The 23819-nt window shown below is 43.9% G+C and overlaps 2 protein-coding genes across 8 annotated transcripts; one reads left to right on the forward strand and one right to left on the reverse strand.

The window, feature by feature from the left end:
- Nucleotides 1–1974: 1974 nt before the first annotated feature.
- On the reverse strand, nt 1975–14215 carry LOC106589594 (monocarboxylate transporter 7). 4 transcript variants are annotated; one of them, XM_045710403.2, is made up of 7 exons: nt 14042–14215; nt 10018–10127; nt 7801–8055; nt 7261–7404; nt 7028–7156; nt 4206–5228; nt 1975–4009 (listed from the first exon to the last, which is right to left on the reverse strand). In XM_045710403.2, exons 3-7 carry the CDS (start codon nt 8036–8038, stop codon nt 3699–3701), a joined length of 1845 nt encoding a protein of 614 aa, XP_045566359.1. In that variant the 5' UTR covers nt 8039–8055; nt 10018–10127; nt 14042–14215; the 3' UTR covers nt 1975–3698. The 4 variants fall into 4 exon arrangements, with proteins under 4 accessions (XP_045566359.1, XP_014035233.1, XP_014035232.2 ...); XM_014179758.3 differs by lacking the exon at nt 10018–10127; XM_014179757.3 differs by lacking the exons at nt 10018–10127; nt 14042–14215 and adding an exon at nt 13696–13801.
- On the forward strand, nt 8347–23674 carry arsg (arylsulfatase G). 4 transcript variants are annotated; one of them, XM_014179774.3, is made up of 13 exons: nt 13710–13844; nt 14540–14782; nt 15071–15258; nt 15387–15434; nt 15575–15692; nt 20985–21131; nt 21790–21986; nt 22065–22145; nt 22265–22373; nt 22528–22648; nt 22782–22872; nt 23048–23187; nt 23538–23674. In XM_014179774.3, exons 2-13 carry the CDS (start codon nt 14553–14555, stop codon nt 23631–23633), a joined length of 1566 nt encoding a protein of 521 aa, XP_014035249.1. In that variant the 5' UTR covers nt 13710–13844; nt 14540–14552; the 3' UTR covers nt 23634–23674. The 4 variants fall into 4 exon arrangements, with proteins under 4 accessions (XP_014035248.1, XP_014035249.1, XP_014035246.1 ...); XM_014179773.3 differs by lacking the exon at nt 13710–13844 and adding an exon at nt 8347–8428 and having other exon boundaries at nt 23048–23662; XM_014179771.3 differs by having other exon boundaries at nt 23048–23662.
- The last annotated feature ends 145 nt before the right edge of the window (nt 23675–23819 follow it).

Below are 23819 nucleotides of genomic sequence, written 5' to 3' on the forward strand. Positions count from 1 at the left end.
CACCTCACTGTCTCCCAGTCTGACTCTGAGCCCCATTGTCCCAAACCCACCATGGCCTTCCAGACCTCCAGACAGTGGCAGATTTACCTCTAGATTCTAGAATGGTCACACTGCGGAAATAGATATGACTGATGAATGTACACAAGGATGAGATAAAGATCCTAGAATGTACATTTCTATTCAAAGTACTTTACTGACTTTACACATTATTGTGATATGTTTTATTTGTCCAAAAATATCGTATGACTCTCACATTATTTAATTGTCTAGAAAACAAACAGTTAAGATTCAAAAGTAAATACAACAATGTCATGATTTGTCATTCTCCTGCACGGTAAAAATGTTATTTAACCAAATGCTTAATCAGCGTTATTCTGCCAGTTGAGTGGACTTCAAATGGATAACACATTTGCTCAAATGCTTGAAGAGGGGATGCCCCTAAAAAGCGACTTCTCGTTTGGAAAATTGCCTATGTTTCATCGATATGAGTCAAAAACATTTATTCTAGTGTCATAATTGACTACAAAGTGTAAATAACATAATTTTGGTCAGAAAGTAAGTCTTGTCCAAAATTGAGATTTGCGAGATGATAAGAAAAAATAGTATGTCACAGAAGAAAGGGTAAGTAACAGTTTTCTGTGGATTGTGTTTATTTTAATTCTGTCCACAGCTGACAGCACCCAAGTAATTTTCAATTCAGAGTGCAGCTGCAAGTGATCTGATCATAATGCCCATGGTCAATTTGGTTTGACATTTGATATCCCTATGGAGCTAGTTAGGGACCATCAGTAAATTACACAGTGTACATGGGACAATATTGTACAAGGTCAATAGCTCCAGATTTCAATGACTTAACCTCAAACCAACTAGAAATTCATATACAAATATTGAAAGCATTTAATGAGACAACAAAATATGTGCAACATGAAAATGTTGTCCCATTTACATTGTGTCATTTATTGACCGTCGCTAACTATACCCAGAGATGGGCTATCCAAAGTCAAACCAATTTTGCTATGGTCGCATACCAACCAGCTGAAGCTAATTGGCTAAATCGTTTAGCTAACTTTTCCCACTTGTGAACACACACAAGAGACATCCACGTCAAATCACGTCCCACGTTTTAAATTCAGTCATGGCTGCTATCATTTCTTAATTAGCCAAATCTAAAACGAGGCCAAATCAGGAAGAGCAGTCACCCTTTAAAGTTAGTTCACTCAACAAACTCGAAGTGAGCTGAATTTTAAAAAAGCTTTTTGAGTAAAATGTCAAATTCATGTTTGCCTTTGGAAGGCAACACTGTATGTTGGTTCAGCTATATGCCCAAATGTTGAGCAAACTCCCAATCCTATTGCAGCTAGTTGCCTTACAATTGTACATTGATTCAACAAACTCTCCTTTAAGTGAGCTGAATTTGAACAAGCTTGTTGAGTAAAATTATAAATGTATGTTTGCTCAAAACCACTCAACCATGCCCATCATTATCACATTTCCCAGCATGCAATATCGCAGGTTGAATTTCAGAATATTTTGTTTCAATACCTGTTTGTGCATGTTCATTGATTTGGTTGATTAATCTTATGATACATAAATAACATTTCTAAAGTAATTCAATCTGTTAGTGGTTGGACTTTTTAGACCCATTACTGAGGTGGCTGTTCCAGTTTATATGATTTAGGTAGTCTCAATAAACAATCTTACTTATGCTGGCAGTCATTCTGAATGCAGTTTGCAGGTGATTAAAAGTTCCAGTAGTTGGCTATCCTTTGCAAGTCAGCATAATGTGAATTGCAGATGTGGCCTGTTAACATGGAGTTTCAAACCACTGTGTTAGTGTGTAATTAGGCCCTCAAAGAAAGGCCTTGTGATTAATGTATTGTCATTTTTCCTAGTGTAAAATGAAACTATGCGAATAGGGTAGAATACATTTTCAAGTTCAATTGTATCCTGAACAAAAATATAAACTCAACATGCAACGATTTCAAATGTTTTATTGAGTTACAGTTCATATAAGGAAATCAGTCAATTGAAATAAATGAATTTGGCCATAATCTATGGATTTCACATGACTGGGAATACCGATATGCATCTGTTGGTCACAGATACCAAAACAAAATTGGGTGCTTGGATCAGAAAACCAGCCAGTATCTGGTGTGATCTCCTTCGCATAGAATTGATCAGGCTGTTGATTGCGGCCTGTGGAATGTTGTCCCACTCCTCTTCAATGGCTGTGCAAAGTTATATTTGAAATTGTCTAGAACTGGAACACGCTGTCGTACACGTCGATCCAGAGCATCCCAAACCTGCTCAATGGGTGACATGTCTGGTGAGTATGCAGGCCATGGAAGAACTGGGACATTTTCAGCTTCCAGGAATTGTATACAGATCCTTGCAACATGGGGCCGTGCATTATCATGCTGAAACATGAGGTGATGACGGCAGATTAATTACACGATAATGGGCCTCAGGATCCCGTCACGGTATTTCTGTGCATTCAAATTGCCATCGATAAAATGCAATTGTGTTCGCTGTTTTCTGTAGCTTGTGCCTGCCCATACCATAACCCCACCACAATCATGGGGCACTCTGTTTACAACGTTGACATCAGCAAACTGCTCACCCACACAACGCCATAAACATGGTCTGCGCTTGTGAGACCGGTTGGACGTACTGACAAATTCTCTAAAACAACGTTGGAGGCGGCTTATGGTGGATAAATAACATGACATTCTCTGGCAACAGCTCTGGTGGACATTCCTGCAGTCAGCATGCCAATTGCACGCTCCTTCAACTTGAGACAGCTGTGGCATTGTGTTGTGTGACAAAACGGCACATTTTAGAGTGGCCTTTTATTGTCCCCAAGGTGCACCTGTGTAATGATCATGATGTTTAATCAGCTCATTGATATGCCACACCTGTCAGGTGGATGGATTATCTTGGCAAAGGAGAAACGCTCACTAACAGAGATGTAAACACATTTGTGCACAACATTTTAGAGAAATAAGCTTTTTGTGCGTATGGACAATTTAGATCTTTAATTTTAGCTCATGAAACATGGGCTTTACACTTTACATGTTGCGTTTATATTTTTGATCAGCGTATGTTCACTCAACCTAAAATTAAAAGTTGAGTGAACATACAATTCAACTTGAAAATGTATGTTTGTTCAGCTTTACTCCCAAATGAGATACAATTGTAAGTTGAATCAACTATAATGTTACTTTTGGGAGCAAACTCACAATCCTATTGTAGCTAGTTGCCTTACAATTGACCTTTGAAATCAAGTGTGAGCGTAATAAGGTTTCCCAGCTGACTTCATAAATCTAATGACTGGCCTCTACATATTGTTTGTATATCCTCTCTAACAGTACCATGAGCTAAAACACAGTGTTTTGATGTTCATGGAAGCCATAATAACATTGTTGTCTCAGTTTACAACAAAGATTGTAGTGTTCATTTCACCCCTTACATCCAGGATGTTCAGTATGCCCTTTCCTTTATTCAGTGTGAGTGACTGGATATATGAAACCTCTCCAGACTCCCAAAACCAGATCTGAAATCACAGGATAGAGATTCCTTATCCGTCCATGGCAGTCTTTATTCACATATTTGTCTGATTTGTCTCAATCAGCACTAGCTTAACCAAGACTTCAGTTCAGACTCTTATGGGGTTTCCTTCTGAGTTGTGTGATGTCTTTTCAAGTAGAGATTGTCATCAGTTGGCCTTTTTCAGTAATGATTTCCTGTTTCTGGTCCAACTCAAGGTCAACTTCTAGGAAGTCCTGAAGACTGTCTCTGTCCTGGGTCTCCTTCCCCTCTCGCTGAGGTACAGGGTTCCCTGGCCCCACCTGCAGGGGTTCTGGGCAATTTTGAGGCCCCCTCTTGCTGCAGCAGAGCAAGCCTCTCTTGGCTGGTCGTACCAGTCCCAGGAACACAGCTCCCAAACCCATACCCACCGCACAGGAGTAGAAAGCTGAGCCGTAGTTCTGAGTCAGGTCCACCAGAACACCTGAGAGTACAATAACATTTTTATAAGTTGAAAAAATTCATTCATAAAAATGATGCACAAATTAATCAAGTTATTTCATTTGATGATAATGAAAATAAAACAAATGGTAAATCTATCATTAGTGAGAGAGAGAGCAAAAGAGACATGACATGACAGAGAGCTGTGAATAAATATGAGACCTGAATGCATCTCTTACCTCCTAGAGGTGGTCCGGCCAGCCCAGCGAAGCTCTGTATAAACACATAGACTCCCGCGGCTGACGCCATCCTCTCTATGCCCACCACATCTTTCTCTGCCAGCATGGGTATATGCGTTGATGACACAGTGCCCATAAAAAAACCATAGAACCCACAACACATCGCCAGACCCCAGAACTCCCACACCAGGGTAAAGGCCACCAGCACCAGGCACAGCAGGACTACACATCCTAGCAGCACCAAGGGCTTCCTGCCTCTAAACAGCTTCCTGCCTAGCACCCAACCAATGGAGATGCGACCAAAGATCTCTGCAACCGCCATGGTGGAAAGCATGTAGGTTGCACGGTCGCGCTCTACGCCACGGCTCACGCTCAGCTCGATGATGTAGAGCTGAGGGGCAAAGAAACCCAATGTGGCGAAGAGGCCGAAGAGAGCATAGCAAATGAAGCTGCCTTCTCTCAGCACGGAGAAGTCAAGGAGTTTTGGCTTCTGGGCGGATACTGTCGGTGTCTGCTCCTCATCCTTCTCCATCTCCTTCTTGCTTCCTAAGCACAGCTGTGAAGACGCCTCCTTCTCTCTTCTCTCTTTCCCCCCCTTTTCTCCCTTCTCCTCTTTCCCCTTCAGAGGAATCTCCTCCCCTGCCTTGCTACCATCATTCAGGACCTGGTGATGGAGGGACTGGACCCCAGAGTCCTCAGACTCTCCAGAGCTCAGGGAGTAACAATGAGTCAGCTTGTTCTCCTGAGAGTAGGAACTCTGCAGTGTGTAAGAGCTATCCTTAGCATATGAACTGTCCTTAGTGTACAATCTCTCCTTAGTGTAGGACTCCTCCTGTCTGTTCAGAGTATCCAGAGCCTTCAGCTCTTGGTCAGCCAGTCCACCTGTCTCTGTCTCCGTGGCTGGTCCAGGTCTGATGAAGATGGGTCTTAGCAAAACTCCACAGATGATGATGATGCCCTGCAGAGCTCCGATCACCACCAGAGTGTAACGCCAGCCGATACAGTCCCTCAGAGCAGAGAATGCTGAGGAGCAGATGGGGGAGTTTTTTTTTTTAATATACTGCTCAAAAAAATAAAGGGAACACTTAAACAACACATCCTAGATCTGAATGAAAGAAATAATCTTATTAAATACTTTTTTCTTTACATAGTTGAATGTGCTGACAACAAAATCACACAAAAATAATCAATGGAAATCCAATGTATCAACCCATGGAGGTCTGGATTTGGAGTCACACTCAAAATTAAAGTGGAAAACCACACTACAGGCTGATCCAACTGATGTAATGTCCATAAAAAAAAGTCAAAATGAGGCTCAGTAGTGTGTGTGGCCTCCACGTGCCTGTATGACCTCCCTACAACGCCTGGGCATGCTCCTGATGAGGTGGCGGATGGTCTCCTGAGGGATCTCCTCCCAGACCTGGACTAAAGCATCCGCCAACTCCTGGACAGTCTGTGGTGCAACGTGGCGTTGGTGGATGGAGCGAGACATGATGTCACAGATGTGCTCAATTGGATTCAGGTCTGGGGAACGGGCGGGCCAGTCCATAGCATCAATGCCTTCCTCTTGCAGGAACTGCTGACACACTCCAGCCACATGAGGTCTAGCATTGTCTTGCATTAGGAGGAACCCAGGGCCAACCGCACCCACATATGGTCTCACAAGGGGTCTGAGGATCTCATCTCGGTACCTAATGGCAGTCAGGCTACCTCTGGCGAGCACATGGAGGGCTGTGCGGCCCCCCAAAGAAATGCCACCCCACACCATGACTGACCCACCGCCAAACCGGTCATGCTGGAGGATGTTGCAGGCAGCAGAACGTTCTCCACGGCGTCTCCAGACACTGTCACGTCTGTCACATGCTCAGTGTGAACCTGCTTTCATCTGTGAAGAGCACAGGGCGCCAGTGGCGAATTTGCCAATCTTGGTGTTCTCTGGCAAATGCCAAACGTCCTGCACGGTGTTGGGCTGTAAGCACAACCCCCACCTGTGGACGTCGGGCCCTCATACCACCCTCATGGAGTCTGTTTCTGACCGTTTGAGCAGACACATGCACATTTGTGGCCTGCTGGAGGTCATTTTGCAGGGCTCTGGCAGTGCTTCTCCTGCTCCTCCTTGCACAAAGGCGGAGGTAGCGGTCCTGCTGCTGGGTTGTTGCCCTCCTACGGCCTCCTCCACGTCTCCTGATGTACTGGCCTGTCTCCTGGTAGCGCCTCCATGCTCTGGACACTACGCTGACAGACACAGAAAACCTTCTTGCCACAGCTCGCATTGATGTGCCATCCTGGATGAGCTGCACTACCTGAGCCACTTGTGTGGGTTGTAGACTCCGTCTCATGCTACCACTAGAGTGAAAGCACCGCCAGCATTCAAAAGTGACCAAAACATCAGCCAGGAAGCATAGGAACTGAGAAGTGGTCTGTGGTCCCCACCTGCAGAACCACTCCTTTATTGGGGGTGTCTTGCTAATTGCCTATAATTTCCACCTGTTGTCTATTCCATTTGCACAACAGCATGTGAAATGTATTGTCAATCAGTGTTGCTTCCTAAGTGGACAGTTTGATTTCACAGAAGTGTGATTGACTTGGAGTTACATTGTGTTGTTTAAGTGTTCCCTTTATTTTTTTGAGCAGTGTACAATACTATAGTAGTCAGGGTATGCAATCCAACCTCAAATTAAATGCGGGTTAATTTTAAAAGAAAAAGCAATTGAGAAAAGTGAGATTAAGGTAATGGGAAGGTTGGTAAACTGAAACATTGTATTTTTAAAGAGAAACTTTGCTAGTAAGCAGAGGCTTTTAGTCCCACTGTGACCTCTTACCTGGGGCGAGGGCGAACACAGAGAAGGACTCTCCCGTGGAGGCGACAGCTGTGACCAGGGAGCGTCGCTGGGAGAAGTACTGAGACAGTAGGGTGACGGTGGGCAGGAAGGTCAGACAGTACCCCAGACCTGTGGAGGGGAGAGGACACACATGCACACCCACTGGTGACAACACTGGTGCCGCTGTGACAGTTATGATGGTCAATATCCTGTGTGTATTTGTTTTGTCTTACCTGCAACGAGTCCGATGGTGATGTACATCTCGTTGATGGAGTTGGTGAAGCCACTGGCGATGGTTCCTATGGAGATGAGGAGTCCACCAATCATAACAACTGGCCGGAACCCAAATCGGTTGGTCATTATAGAAGCAAGAGGAGCTGTGAGGAGAGAGCGGATAGGTATCTCTTGTTAGCGCCAAGATATGACACACTATAGAGCATCTGACCTTTTTCAGTTAATATCACCCTAAAAACATTATTATGAGGTCAAGCAGTCTGGCACAGTAACACAAGCCTTCACACTCAGCAGCTCTTCAGAACCAGAATTGCCCTGGACTAGGGTTTGTTAAACTATGGGTCTGGACCCAAAGTGGGCCCTGGGCATGTGAGAGTTTATGAGTTATGAGAATACATCTATAATCATGCACTATGTCTTCTTAATTTGGAGAACCATTTGGCTCACGAGAGGACAGTCAATTCCTCATTTGGGTCTTGAGCTGAAAAAGCTTAAGAACCCCTGCCCTAGACCCTCTCATCCCCCATCCCCAGTCTCACCAGTGAAAGTCATAGTGAAGACACAGATGGAGATGATCCAAGACACTCGGCTGTTGCTCTCCCCGAACTCCCCCATCAGGTCCTGGAGGAAGATGCCCAAGCTCTTGATGACTCCGTAGGTGAACACTTCCACCAGGAAGAAGCAGACCGCCACCACCCAGCCCCAGCCACCATCTGGGGGAGCCGTGTAGACGTTAGGCCCCATGTAGCGCTTCACTCTGGACCCCCACACTGTCATAGTTGGAGCAGAAGATGCTGTAGGGAAGGGGGCAATAGAGAACTTTTAGAAAAGGTAACAAGTAAACAACACTTGTGATTGGGAAGAAAATAAATACATAGTTAATAATGCAAATGTTATTGGTATGGTATAAGGTTAATATGTTAATATTAACATTGTGTGTGTGTGTATATATATATATATATATATATATAAGGCTAGGATTAGCTGATTTATGAAGAGTAAATTAAAAAAATTGCAGTTTACATGTGACTTTCTGAGTCAGTCCCTCCCAACTGTAACGAACCCTCTTTGGTCACTGTGGGTATGTGTGAACGCGCATTGTTGGCGTGAACGTGCACGTTCTTCGAGTCCGCAATAACTCTGCAAGCAAGACGTCACTGTAAAGCGGTAATACAATCACTGTTACCTGTGGATTACATGGCAAAATGTCAATACAAAGTATCCTTTATCAATTTCATATGTTAGGTACAAAGTTGCAACTTGCAAACTATTGTCGTTTCAGGCAATGTTATGATGAAAGTTGTTGCTGCTTACATCCGGAACAATATAGCAAGCAACGTGTCCTGAAAAGCTACATCAACGCAACTGTTACTTTGCATCAAGGATCCTAATCAATGCAGCAGCGCTAATTAGCACATCGTCAATTACGCAACAATAACTACAATTCACACACACATAAACCTGTTTCACTCACTGCCTTTTTATTGTCGTTCCACATATCCAGTTAGCCTTTTCTCAACGAATGAATGAGCAATGCCATCCCTTGATGTCATTGGTGAATAGCCTATGGCATTGGTAACTCATCCATTCCGACGGTCATAACCTATGCTGCTGCAGTGCTGACTTGTCTTTTCTGACTTGTCTGTCTTATAACCAAAAGTGTGTGTATAGATCTGTGTGGGTCGACCCACACCAATGTTTAATGTGCCAACACGTTATCTCATTCAGCCAAAGGAAAGACAAACAGCAGATAAATGTAAGCCCTCTATAGACTTGACTTAGCCTAAAGTATAACACCGATACTACTTTACTTGTCTTAGCCCATGGCATCATGTTCTCTTACATTCTAGGGCCTTCTAGATATTTTGCATCTAACCGATTTGGCTATAAGCTGTAAGCTATAAGCTGCCAAAGTATTTTAATCAGTAATTAATGTTAGACCACAATGAAAAGTATTCTAACTAGGCTACAGAGGTGATTATTGGGCCTCTTGAAAAACCTGTATTTACAGTAGGAAAATGGGGAAGGGTCATGCTTTTTCAGTTTCAGTCAAGGGGAGGGGTTAGTATTATTTAAATCTCGTCCAGGGGAAGGAAGGGTCATGTCATTTGTCATTAATTACGTTTCAATATTTCGGAGTGTTTTATAATGAGTTGATTATTAGGCTACATATCGATGTGTGCCGAATGCCGCCCCTCATCTCTGATTCTCTGCTGGGCGCTCAATATCATATTATTTTTTAATTTCACCTGTATTTAACCAGGTAGGCCAGTTGAGAACAAGTTCTCATTTACATCTGCGAACTGGCTATTTAGTGTGGTCTCAATCAAATGATCTATAGGCTATTGGCTACGAAGTGCATGCTCGGAGATGCACAGAACAAAGTTTAATTAGTAAGATAGCTGCTGGGATGGTGTAAATAAAAATAGGCTGCATTACACACAGCAATGGATATTCAAACCCTGAGTCCGGCCTGCAAATTTCTTGTTAACAAACTATAGTTTTGGCAAGTCGTTTAGGACATCTACTTTGTGCATGAAACAAGTCATTTTTCCAACAATTCTTTACAGACAGATTATTTCACTTATAAATCACTGTATCACAATTCCAGTGGGTCAGAGGTTTACAATCACTAAGTTGACTGTGCCTTTAAACAGCTTGGAAAATTCCAGAAAATGATGTCATGGCTTTAGAGGCTTCTGATAGGCTAATTGACATCATTTGAGTCAAATTTTTGGATGTATTTCAAGGCCTACCTTCAAACTCAGTGCCTCTTTGCTTGACATCATGGGGAAATCAGCAATTGTTGACAAGTCTGGTTCATCCTTGGGAGCAATTTCCAAACGCCTGAAGGTACCACGTTCATCTGTACAAACAATAGTACGCAAGTATAAACACCATGGGACCATGCAGCTGTCATACCGCTCAGGAAGGAGACGCATTCTGTCTCCTAGAGATGAATGTACTTGGGTGCGAAAAGTGCAAATCAATCCCAGAACAACAGCAAATGTGAAGATGCTGGAGGAAACAGGTACAAAGGTAACTATATCTGCAGTAAAACGAGTCCTATATCAGGAGGGTAGAAAGGCCGTTCAGCAAGGAAGAAGCCACTGCTCCAAAACCGCCATAAAAAAGCCAGACTACGGTTTGCAACTGCACATGGGGACGAAGATCGTACTTTTTGGAGAAATGTCCTCTAATCTGATGAAACAAAAATAGAACTGTCTGGCCATAATGACCATCGTTATGTTTGGAGGAAAAGGGGGGAGACTTGCAAGCCGAAGAACACCATTCCAAACATGAAGCACGGGGGTGGCAGCATCATGTTGTGGGGGTGCTTTGCTGCAGGAGGAACTGGTGCACTTCACAAAATAGATGAGGGAGGAAAATTATGTGGATATATTGAAGCAAGATATCAGTCAGGAAGTTAAAGCTTGGTCGCAAATGGGTCTTCCAAATGGACAATGACCCCAAGCATACTTCCAAAGTTGTGGCAAAATGGCTTAAGGACAACAAAGTCAAGGTATTGGAGTGGCCATCACAAAGCCCTGACCTCAATATTATAGAAAATGTGTGGGCAGAACTGAAAAAGCGTGTGCGAGCAAGGAGGCCTACAAACCTGACTCAGTTACACCAGCTCTGTCAGGAGGAATGGGCCAAAGTTCACCCAACTTATTTTGGGAAGCTTGTGGAAGGCTACCTGAGACGTTTGACCCGAGTTAAACCTCTTAAGGATCCACCCCTTTTTCCCTCAATTTTCGGCTGAAATGACATACTCAAATCTAACTGCCTGTAGCTCAGGCCATGAAGCAAGGATATGCATATACTTGGTACCATTTGAAAGGAAACACAAGGTTGTGGAATGTGAAAGGAATATAGGAGAATGCGCAAGCCTAACATTGACCGTGTAGAATTAACCCTTAACAGTGAAAACAGGGTGTTTTCTTCTGACAGTTTACAATGACATCTCTCCCCATAGGAATACATTGCCTCCTCCCCTAAATTCAACCTGATGCTTTCGTGGGTTATAATTGCCAAATCAAACTGTCTTCAATGACAATCCATCAGGCCACTATGAGGATTACCTGTGTTGATTCTTAGCTTCCTGGAGCAACCGGGAGTGGTTAAATTCACCCTAAAAGTGGTTTTGATTTCACAACTTGTAGTTAGTGAAAAACACTGCATTCAACCCTCTATAAATCAGTCAGTTCTTAACGTAAAGACTTGAAACTCAGGAACGTCTATCACTGCTCGGCCATCCTGAGTTCAACGAGCCATTCAATTGGGCATTTCTGCAGTATATTAGAGCATGTCCAATTCGTGATGTTAAATGCCCATTGTAAGACATTGTCAATGGACAGTGTACAATTGTACATTTCCAATGTATTTAATGAGGGATTTAACATCACCAAATGGACAGGCTGAAATCAACACCAATGAGCGATTAGACAGTGTCCATTACACATATTCTATATTGTCAGTGTGAATATGCTCTTCTGCAAGTTGACAGTGTCCATTGCCAATGTATATCCATAAGGACTTCCCATTACGAAATGGACATGCTGAATCAACATCAATGAGAAATTCTTACTTCCTATGACTTCCTATGATCAAACATGACAAATAAACCTTCTAGGTTGATTCAGGGCTTAACAAAGTGATATATATCATTTGGTCAGTATATATGCCATTTGGACATTTCATATGCCATTTGTACATGGTACACTGACTTTTTGGTTCGGAAGCCGACTTCCTATGATCATATATTGCAAATGGACAAAATATAGCCTTATGGACAAACTCAATAAAAGAAGACAAATGTATGTCCGTACGGTTACTACATATGTATAATTGACCTAAAAATATGTATAATTGGCAAAACAAAGCACTTTTTAATGAGGTTTTAACATTTTGAAAAAAATTAGATTTTGAAAATTTCACCCTTGGGACCTGACTTTGTGACCATTTCCCATATGAAAATCTATGGTGGAGGGCGCTCATCCCCTATGGGAATTTTGGTTTATTACACTTTGCATTTGCAATGTTCCCGGTTGCAATATGGTTTTGATGAACTGCCGTCCATTTGAGTGGTATTTGCGATTGTGTATGGTTCTCCCAATGCCAATAAGTTGCCATTCATTTTTGTCCATTTCATGGGGGTCTTACTAACAACGAGTGCTTTGTGTTGGAGCCTATTTCTTCCCATTTTAAGAAATAATAGATAGGCCTATATGTTTAGGCTATAGGCTGGATTTGTGGGTCAATTCCTCCACCCACCATAAAACTCGAATTGAGGGGGTATGATGAGAGGATATGCCATAGGCATACCTTTTTATTACAGAAAATGGCAAATGATTTTGAAGAAAATCAAATGTATCCGATTATATAAAGTGATCTATAACAGAGCTTTAGTCTGCGATGCTTTATGTTAGAAACAAGCTGTAAAATACCCAGGAAAGACGTGACTCCGATGCAAATGGGGATATCATTGTTTAGTTTCGTTGACCTTCAGAGGCTGACTTTGCTTATGAAGTAATCTAATCCTTTCACTGTCAATTGATTAAGCTATTAACTTTCTGTACAATAGAAGATGTTTAAACCCAGACAGCTTTTAGGGAAACACTTTTAGGGAAAGACTTAACCCAACGACCTTCTCTCGTTGGGTTAAGCCACGGAAGAAGAGTAGCCAACAGTTAAAGCTTACACTGTTCTGTGTCGGTAGGCCTACTCTGTCTGGGTTAGAAATGTAGGCCTAACTTTTGAAAGTACAATGCTCAGATTCATAATGACGTCTCGGATGTAATTATTTGCAAACGGACAGTTTCGTTGCAAACAAGACACACTGATTTGGCATGGGAGAAATGTGATAAAATGAACACATAGGCCTATTTCTTTGTCCATTCTTAGGCTGTAATTTCGGTAATTATTGTGGTATAAAAAAATATTCCTCTAATATGTCAAATTAATTAGAAAATGCTATTTTTTCTATATACGATGATAGATTAATGCAGTGCTTTTACTATAAAGGAGATCTTTGCACCCCTACTCATGTCCACGGTGGTCTGCATACCCACAACCTCCTGACCTGCAGCCCTTTGCACTATCAAAATTCCGCATTGCCATGTAGGCTACAGGACGAAGAACAGTTTCTCATATTTGAGGCTCTGCCTGGTCTGTCCAAGAAGTGCGGGTAAACGCCGTCCACTTTTGTTTTAATTATTAATTTAGCTGTAGGGGAGGGTCTTCTTATTTTTTTGCGTTCAGATAGGGTTTAGGTAAACTATTTTGCCAAAGGGAGGACCATCCATTTTCTACAGGTAAACCTTATTATAAATAACATTCACTTACTAACTGAAAAATCTCACTAATTTGGAACTGTCTAAATAATTATTATAATGAGAACAGAACTTTAGGCTCCTAACCTTATTCCTCACCTTTAGTGGACTGATCTCGAATAACCACCGGTGAAAGCAAATCCCCAGGGTGGGTCTCTGCCATATTGCTTCCACTTCTCCAATATTTTGAAGAATGAATTAAGGAAAGGAGAGCTGAGGAGAGGAAAGCCCGCGTCTTCAATTTAAAGGTAGCACGTGTTTGTGAAGGACAGCGTTGAACTACCCATAGTATAGGTCTCATGCTGTTGGTAACGTGGATTGTAGATAACTGTAGGTTTGTTTACTCTTTGCCAGCTCACTTGTTGCTCCTTTTCAATCAATACTTCTCAGTCAGATACAGAATCTTTACTTCAAGATAGTAAAATTAGTATTGCATAAATCTTACCTGTTTTTCAGTTTTAGAGATAAAAGATCTGTCTCTTTCCCAAATGTTTTTCACATTGTGCTGTGTGGTAATCTTGTGTGCTGTTCAGTTTATGACCGGTGAAACCAGTGACAACCTTACTGTGGCTCTCTCTCTCTCTCTCTGTCTCTCTCTCTCTCGCTCTCTCTCTCTCTCTCTCTCTCTCTCTCTCTCTCTCTCTCTCTCACACATACTCTCACTCACACACACACCTACACACCCCCACACACACACTCATGAAGAAACACAGGGGTTAAGGGGATCAGGTTACAATCAGTCAGCTCGGTCCTATATCAGTCTACTGCAGCCCCCTGCACCTAATAACTGTCAGAGTGCTGCCTGTGTGCAGTTGACCATGATTGTTATAATTGTTATAGTAATGAATAATACATTGTTCAACCCAAAGCTGCTATAAAAGTGTCTCGTGGGACCTTAGTTTTGATCAGTTCTTTGCCTTGTCTTACTCTGTCACTCTCCCAGGTCTTGAACCAGAATGGCAGGGAGTGTCTTCCTGCTCCTATTAGCTGGGACACTGCTCTGTGGGCTACTGTTCCACACAGTGAGCCAGAATGAAGCTGGGGACAGGACCCGCAGCAGGAGACCCAACTTCATCATCATTCTGGCAGATGATATTGGATGGGGAGACCTAGGAGCCAACCAGCAGGTGGGTCAGAGGTCAAGCCAAACCCCTCATCTGGATCTGATGGCCCAGCAAGGAATGAGGTACAGCTCTTGTTAGCCTGTTCACTAACCAACTAGCCTAACTTAAAGTAGGCTTTTTCTCACAGGATAGAACTGTCATGGATAACTGCTACAGGAGGTAAAGGCTTTAGTTCCAGTCCTGGTGTCAAATACCATTATTGAATCATGAGCTACACATGTCTTACTTATGTATTGTAAGTATTTGCACACCCTGTAACTCTCTAGTCCAGAACAAGTGTTGGTCACCACCACTTTATTTGTTCAAAACCCATTTTGTCCTCCATAACCCCTTTCATCTGTGTCCTCCAGGTTGACAGACTTCCACTCCCCAGCCTCCACCTGCTCCCCGTCCCGTGCTGCTCTCCTCACAGGCCGACACGGCCTGAGGAACGGGGTCACACATAACTTCGCTGTGGGATCCGTGGGGGGGCTACCCCTCTCTGAGACCACCCTGGCCGAGATACTGCACCAGGGTGGATACTACACAGCCATGATCGGTGAGAGGCAAAGAGACCTCTTCTATTTTATTCTGTTCTATATTTTATTATGTTTTGTTCTATTCTATCCTGCTCTATTCTATTTTATTCTGTTCTAACCCGTTGTGTTTTCTCTGTTGTAAGTGCAGGTAAATGGCATCTAGGGCACAATGGTCCGTATAGTCCCACCAACAGAGGTAAGAGGCATTGGATTCTTGAGTTAAATTGTTGACATATTATACCTACTATATCTATCTGCATGAAGCCACAGTAGTGCAGGTGTTACAGTGAATGTGAGGACTTAAACAACGAGTGTCTTATTGCTTTCTGTGGGCAGGTTTCGACTACTACCTGGGGATCCCATACAGTAATGATATGGGCTGTACAGACCTGCCTGGTTACGACCTGCCCTCCTGCCCTCCCTGTCCCCCCGGACCACAGATACTACACAACAGGTGGGGGTTGTATGCTCATGGTTAACAGAGGTACACAAACATACACAGGGGTCTTTGTTTGCTCTCATAGACAGATGAGTCTATACAGACTGGGCTAGATCCTAATTTGAGACCCAGAAATATCATTTTTCCTGCATGAATCATACATTTACTTGCCAGAACTAGGGCTGTGGCGGTCACAAAATCTTGTAAGCCGGTGATTGTCAAGCAAATAACTGCCGTTTCACAGTAATTGACCGTTAATTAACATAAACACATTTAGGACGTCCTGTCTTCCACACATAGCCTACAAGCCGCTGATGCAGACCTTTGGAACATCTACATTTTAACAAGTCTAATAAATCCATGTAATATAGCCTACACCTTCACAATAAAGCCATTATATTGTAGGCTATTAAGATGGCGCAGGTGAAGAAGGCAGATGTTTTACGTTCCCCCAACCGATTGTGTTTTTTTGTTAGTTTATTTGCGTTGTTTGTAACTTATTTTTTTACTTATTTTGTACATAATGTTACCGCTACCATCTCTTATGACTAAAAATAACTTCTGGACATCAGGACTGTGATTACTCACCACGGACTGGCAGAATCCTTTTTTTCCTTTAACGAGTCTGACCAACACGAACGATATACTGCTTTCTCGGGAACTGGCCCAGATCCCCGTTATTTGCATGAAGAGGAGGTGGAGAAAAGGGGGCAGGAGGACCGGCTGGCCGCTGAGAATTCGTAGGCGATTGAATTAACCCCCACTTCCTTCCATTCTGCTAGCAAACGTGCAGTCTTTGGACAATAAAATAGATGACCTACGCAGAAGATTAGACTACCAAAAGGACATTCAAAACTGTAATATCTTATGCTTCACGGAGACGTGGCTGAACGACAACACTATCAACATACAGCTGGCTGGTTATACACTGCACCGGCAGGATAGAACTGCGGCGTCTGGTAAGACAAGGGGTGGCGGACTATATTTTTGTAAATAACAGCTGGTGCACGATATCTAAGGCAGTCTCAAGCTATTGCTCGCCTGAGGTAGAATATCTCATGATAAGCTGTAGACCACACTATCTACCTAGAGAGTTTTCATCTGTATTTTTCGTAGCTGTTTACATACCACCACAGTCAGAGGCTGGCACTAAGATTGCATTGAATGAGCTGTATTCCGCCATAAGCAAACAAGAAAAAGCTCACCAGAGGCAGCGCTCCTAGTACCCGGGGACTTCAATGCAGGGGAACTTAAATCCGTTTTACCAAATTTCTATCAGCATGTTAAATGTGCAACCAGAGGAAAAAGAACTCTGGGCCACCTTTACTCCACACACAGAGACGCATACAAAGCTCTCCCTCGCCCTCCATTTGGCAAATCTGACCATAATTCTATCCTCCTGATTCCTGCTTACAATCAAAAAGCAGGAAGCACCAGTGACTAGATCAATAACAAAGTGGTCAGATGAAGCAGATGCTAAACTACAGGACTGTTTTGCTAGCACAGACTGGAATATGTTCCGGGATTCCCCCGATGGCATTGAGGAGTACACCACATCAGTCATTGGCTTCATCAATAAGTGCATCGATATCTTTGTCCCCACAGTGACCATACCTACATACCCCAACCAGAAGCCATGGATTACAGGCAACATCCCCACTGAGCTAAAGGCTAGAGCTGCCGCTTTCAAGGAGCGGGACTCTAACCCGGAAGCTTATAAGAGCTTATATGCCCTCCGACGAACCATCAAACAGGCAAAGCGTCAATACAGGACTAAGATAGAATCGTACTATCGTACTACACTGGCTCTGATGCTCATCTGATGTGGCAGGGCTTGCAAACCATTACAGACTACAAAGGGAAGCACAGCCAAGAGCTGCCCAAACTACTTCTATGCTCGCTTTGGGGCAAATAACACTGAAACATGCATGAGAGCAGCAGCTGTTCTGGATGACTGTGTGATCACGCTCTCCGCAGCTGATGTGAGTAAAACAGGTCAACATTCACAAGTCTGCAGAGCCAGACGGATTACCAGGATGTGTACTGCGAGCATGCGCTGACCAACTGGCAAGTGACTTCGCTGACATTTTCAACCTCTCCCTGTCTGAGTCTGTAATACCTACATGTTTTAAGCAGACCACCATAGTGTCTGTGCCCAAGAACACTAAGGTAACCTGCCTAAACGACTACCGACCCGTAGCACTCACGTCTGTAGCCATGAAGTGCTTTGAAAGGCTGGTCATGGCTCACATCAACACCATTATCCCAGAAACCCTAGACCCACTCCAATTTGTATACCCCCCAACAGATCCACAGATGATGCAATCTCTATTGCACTCCACACTGCCCTTTTCCAACTGGACAAAAAGAACACCTATGTGAGAATGCTATTCATTGACTACAGCTCAGCGTTCAACATCATAGTGCCCTCAAAGCTCATCAATAAGCTAAGGACCCTGGGACTGAACACCTCCCTCTGCAACTGGATCCTGCACCTCCCTCTGCAACTGGATCCTGGACTTCCTGACGGGCCACCCCCAGGTAGTAAGGGTAGGTAACAACACATCCGCCACGCTGATCCTCAACACAGGGGTCCCTCAGGGGTGTGTGCTCAGTCCTCTCCTGTACTACTCCCTGTTCAGTCATGACTGCACGGCCAGGCACGACTCCAACACCAGCCTTCCCTGTAGCTCAGTTGGTAGAGCATGGTGTTTGCAACGCATGGTGTTTGCAATGCCAGGGTTGTGGGTTCGATTCCCACGGGGGGGCCAGCACTAAAAAAAAAATACAAAAAAATGTATGCATTCATTACTGTAAGTCGCTCTGGATAAGAGCGTCTGCTAAATTACTAAAATGTAAAATATTAAGTTTGCCGATGACACAACAGTGGTAGGCCTGATCACCGACAACGACGAGGCAGACTATAGGGAGGAGGTCAGACAACAACCTCTCCCTCAACCTGATCAAGACAAAGGAGATGAGGAAAAAGAGGACCGAGCACGCCCCCATTCTCATCGACAGGGCTGCAGTGTAGCAGGTTGAGAGCTTCAAGTTCCTTGGTGTCCACATGACCAACAAACTAACATGGTCCAAGCACACCAAGACAAAACCTATTCCCCCTCGGAGACTGAAAAGATTTGACATGGGTCCTCAGATCCTCAAAAGGTTCTACAGCTGCACCATCGAGAGCATCCTGACTGGTTGCATCACTGCCTGGTATGGCAACTGCTCAGCCTCCGACCGCAAGGCACTACAGAGGGTAGTGCGAACAGCCCAGTACATCACTGGGGCCAAGCTTCCTGCCATCCAGGACCTCTATACCAGGCGGTGTCAGAGGAAGGCCCTAAAAATTGTAAAAGATTCCAGCCACCCTTGTCATAGACTGTTCTCTCTGCTACCACACGGGAAGTGGTACCGGAGCGCCAAGTCTATGTCCAAGAGGCTTCTAAACATTTTCTACCCCCAAGCCATAAAACTCCTGAACACATAATCAAATGGCTACCCAGACTATTTGCATTGCCCCCCCCCCCCCCCCCTCTTTTACACCGCTGCTACTCTCTGTAGTTATCATCAATGCATAGTCACTTTAATGACTCTACCTACATGTACATATTACCTCAACTAACCGGTGCCCCCGCACATTGACTCTGTACCGGTACCCCCCTGTATATAGTCTCGCTATTGTTATTTTACTGCTACTCTTTGTTTACTTGTTACTTTTATTCCTTATTCTTATTCTTATCCGTATTTTTTTAAAACTGCGTTGTTGGTTAAGGGCTCGTAAGTAAGCATTTCACTGTAAGGTCTACATCTGTTGTATTCGGCGCATATGACTAATAACATTTTATTTGATTATTTCTTTTAGACAGGTCTAAGGCTGTATCACAACCGGCCGTGATTGGGAGTCCCATAGGGCAGCGCACAATTGGCCCAGCGTCATCCTGGTTTGGCCGGTGTAGGCCGTCATTGTAAATAAGAATTTGTTCTTAACTGACTTGCCTAGTTAAATAAAGGTTACATTTAAAAAAGAAAGATAAAAAAGAAACATGATATGAAGAAAATGTAGTCTATTTCAGAAGAACAGAATAGCATACTCTGAGTTGTCCTGATCTGGCTATGCCAAATGGCTGTGGGCTCCACTAGCTCATTTAGCAGACAATATTTGCTTAGAATTCCATGGCATTATTTTATAGTATTTTATAGCATGAAGAATACAATTGAACAAAGCTGAATAAAACAGGAAGGATATTTTCTACAAACTATTTACGGGAGTGCACACATGCAGCTATTCTGTGTTGAGCGGTTAATAAAGAAACAGCTACTCCTATATGCTTATTTTAGAGATATTAATGTAACTTTAGTTGTGATACAAACATTGGGCTATATGTTTATACATTCTAAAGCTGAATGATGTTTATACATTCTAAGGCTGCATGATGCGACTCTAATGATGTTTGGAAAAAAGTAGCATGAAAGGCATGAGCTCTGCTTAGTTTTTTGCGCAGGCTGTACACACTTTATCAGTCTCTCATTCACAATTTGACAAGCATTTGATAATGCCTCGAATTTCCCGGCAGCATCCCCTTTGTGTGACTCTAATGCCCCCTAAAAAATCCATGCATTTTGTGGCCAGTGGTCATTGTGCCCTTGGGCTGAATATAATAATTTTAATTCCCTTCTCCCTGTGTGCTGCTTGCTCCGAATCACCTCTCACTCACATGGCTCGTCACATGATCGGGTCTTTCTCATAAGCTACAAGTGAAGACAGACACATCGGGGACTCAACTGCGCGCGTACTTATCCAATTCTGAGGTGCATATTGAAGATATTGGAACAACTGTCCACATTTCATTTTTGTCAGCCAACAAGATGAGTAGGCCTAACGAACAGCAAAAGCACTAGCCTATGTCAATTTACTATCCCCATAGTACAAAGGTCGACCTATTCTATTCGAGAAATAAATATTCCAAACATAGTCTGGGACAGTTGTGGGATGCGATAGATCCTAAATTAATACAACCATTAGCATAAAAAAAAAAATGTAACCAATGAGGCTGATGCAACAGATCAGAACGTTTAGCTTAAAATGTTGATAAACTATAAGGCTATTTCTTCACATTATAAGCGCAGCAGTGAGCACACGGCAGCAGGCTATTAGCAGGAATGTTCCACTAAACGGTCACGTGGAATTTGACTGCCTTCATGACTCTTGACCGCTGGTGTGGCGGTAGTACGGTCACCGTAACAGCCCTAGTCAGAACTCTGTATTCTCCTAATACTGAATATTTGTGTTGTCTACTTAACCAGATTGAAGAGGAGTGGTTACAGCAGCTGTTACACCAAAGTGGCTCTGCCTCTGTTTGAGAACCGGACCATTGTAGAGCAGCCTCTGGACCTGTGGAGGCTAACACAGCGATACACATCCACTGCACTCAATGTCATACACATAGCCAGGTAAAATATGCCCATAAAACATATATGTGACAGGAAAAAACATACAGCTATTTAATAGAACAAAACCCTCATATGCAGTACTGTAACTTGGGTTGCTGCCGTTGATATAGCCTATGAGACAGTTGTATGTTGGTCATGTCATGATATGTTTACAGGTTAGTGCAGGGGAACATAGTTCTGAACGAATGTAGCCCAGATTGTTAGAACAGAAATGGTAACATGTTTTTGTCAGTGCACGTGCTGTTTATTTTCAGAACCCAATTTCACAATCTGTCTCTTGCCAACATTCTGATTCCGAAAGCAAAGATGGTGTTCCATTCTCTAATGTCAGAGCACAGCTGCCTAAACAGTAAGAAATGTGTGTTAAGAGGGGGTTATTTGTGCTGAACAATATTCTGTAAGTCTGACTCTCTCTCGTTTTACATCACACCTGTTTGAAGTGCCCATCGCTTACAGTATCAGGTCTCGTGACGGCTTAATAAACTCTCACTCTGCCAAAGAGAAGAGCTTGCCCTTTCTCCAGCAAGTCAAGTGGCTATCTATAGGCATATACAGTAGCCTACCATACTCATAGCTCAAATATACCTTCTCAGTGCTCAAACATTTAAATGTGGGATCTTTTATGTTATCAATATCATGATGACATGTTTCTTCATAGGGAACGGGGACAACCTTTTCTGCTCTATGTAGCTCTGGCACACATGCACGTCCCCCTGTCCCCCCCTTCCTACGCCCCCAACCCCTCAGAGGGCGGTGTGTACGCTGCCAGTCTGCGGGAGATGGACGGTCTGGTGGGGGCAATAAAGAATGCCTCTGATGCCTCAGACAAGGAGAACACTCTCATCTGGTTCACTGGTGAGTGATCACTGACTACCAGCGATCATGTTTCCATTTGGATCATTGAACATCACTGTATTGTTTGTTTTTCTCCAGGTGATAATGGCCCCTGGGAGCAAAAGTGCCAGTATGCAGGAAGTGTGGGTCCTTTCCTGGGGAAGTGGCAGACCAGCAGAGGTTAGTACTTCCTGGGTCAGCACTTGCATTCTAGTGCATCAATTCACTGAACTAAATTATGAATCTTATGTTTTATTGACATCAATGGTCCATGTATTGGTCTGTTACCTGTCTGTCAGGTGGGGGCTCTGCCAAGCGGACCACTTGGGAGGGGGGGCACAGGGTGCCCACAGTGTCCTACTGGCCTGGCAGAGTACCAGCCAACAGCACCAGCTCTGCCCTGCTCAGGTTTGGTCATAATTACAGTACAGATATATCTGAAGCTACTCCCAGCTCAGATGCAAAACACAGGTGAATGAATGTTACACTTTTGCGTTATTTGTGCAAACTTGACCCCCTCTTTCTCCTGATCTCCCTCCCTCTCCCCTCTCCATTCTCCCAGTGGTCTGGATATCTTCCCCACCCTCCTCTCCCTAGCTGGAGTGAACCCCCCATCGGACAGACGCTATGACGGTATCGACGCCACAGACGTCCTCCTACACGGCAAAGAAACAGGAAATGAGGTATGACCCACTGAGCTATCAGAGCTAGTCATAACACAAATGTAGTGTCGTAGAACTACTCTGAAACAGGAATATGACCGGATGGATTTCTGGAACGAGTCTCTCTCATTTGTCTTCCTCTCCCTACTTGCAGTTCCTCTTCCACCCCAACAGTGGCGCTGCAGGGAAGTATGGGGACCTGCAGACCGTCAGACTGGGGCGCCACAAGGCCTTCTACATCACGGGTAATACAGCCGCTAAAGTAACGGCTAAAAGGGATCTGGATAAACTCCATTGGTATGCTTGGTCAGGTGTAGTGAGTGACTGACTGAGATTTGATTGGTCTACTGTAGTATTGATAGTTTAGTGAAATAGTAGTATTGATAGTTTAGTTTACTGTAGTACATGTTGCCCCTACAGGTGCGGCTGAGGCGTGTGGGGGGTCTACAGGGAGGCAGGAGCTCCACGACCCCCCTATGATATTTGACCTGTCTGTCGACAAGGGCGAGGAGAGACCCCTGGACCCCACCACGGAGGAGTACAAGGAGGTGGATGAGAGGGTGAGGAGGTGGAGGGAGGCGCTGCTCTATGACATTGCCACTGACCAATCAGTGTCCACGGCCGACTACGCCACAGACCAATCAGCAGCCCCCTGCTGTGACCCCCGGCACACAGCCTGCCGCTGCCACACCCTGGGCTGAGGACACACACATTCAGTTACACACAGTTTGACATTCACAGAAAAAAAGACCGACTGATACGCAGACACACACACACTTTAGTTTTAGTCCAATAATTGTTTGCTCTTGGAGGTATGTGCGTGCCCATGGGAATGTAGAAATCACTGACCTGTAGCCTACATCTGTGTTCATGTAAACAACCCCAGAGACCAACCAGAAACATCCGCCAGAGTGAAGAAGAAAAGCAAATAGTAGAACTAGCATCTGCCTGTTGTGAGGAGGCCGGACTGTGGGTCATTCTCCTGGAGGTCAGTACCGGGGACTGACTGAGACACATTGCTCACTGCTGCTCTGAGGGGAAACATGGGAAGACAGCTGCTGTTGCGTAGCAAGGACAATTCACCGTATTATTACCAATATTAAGTGTTTTCCTGTACACAGGCTTTTTGTGTAGTAATACCACGGAGGCTTCTGGGTTGCTCTAGCACTCTCTGGTGGGAAGTATATGACCA

This window comes from Salmo salar, chromosome 28 (genome assembly GCF_965601325.2).
Source record: "Salmo salar chromosome 28, fSalSal1, whole genome shotgun sequence".
NCBI classification, from domain to species: Eukaryota; Metazoa; Chordata; class Actinopteri; order Salmoniformes; family Salmonidae; genus Salmo; species Salmo salar.

Bases quoted from the DNA above. Each gene is read 5' to 3' on its own strand.
- LOC106589594 (XM_014179757.3), bottom strand. From the start codon at position 13,759: ATGGCAGAGACCCACCCTGGGGATTTGCTTTCACCGGTGGTTATTCGA. The intron at 8,056-13,695 runs GTGAGGAATAAG...CCTTCCCTACAG, and splicing joins TCGAGATCAGTCCACTAAAG to CATCTTCTGCTCCAACTATG. The intron at 7,157-7,260 runs GTAAGACAAAAC...TCCCCTCCACAG, and splicing joins CACCATCGGACTCGTTGCAG to GTCTGGGGTACTGTCTGACC.
- arsg (XM_014179773.3), top strand. From the start codon at position 14,553: ATGGCAGGGAGTGTCTTCCTGCTCCTATTAGCTGGGACACTGCTCTGT. The intron at 22,649-22,781 runs GTATGACCCACT...CCCTACTTGCAG, and splicing joins GCAAAGAAACAGGAAATGAG to TTCCTCTTCCACCCCAACAG. The intron at 22,873-23,047 runs GTAATACAGCCG...TTGCCCCTACAG, and splicing joins CAAGGCCTTCTACATCACGG to GTGCGGCTGAGGCGTGTGGG.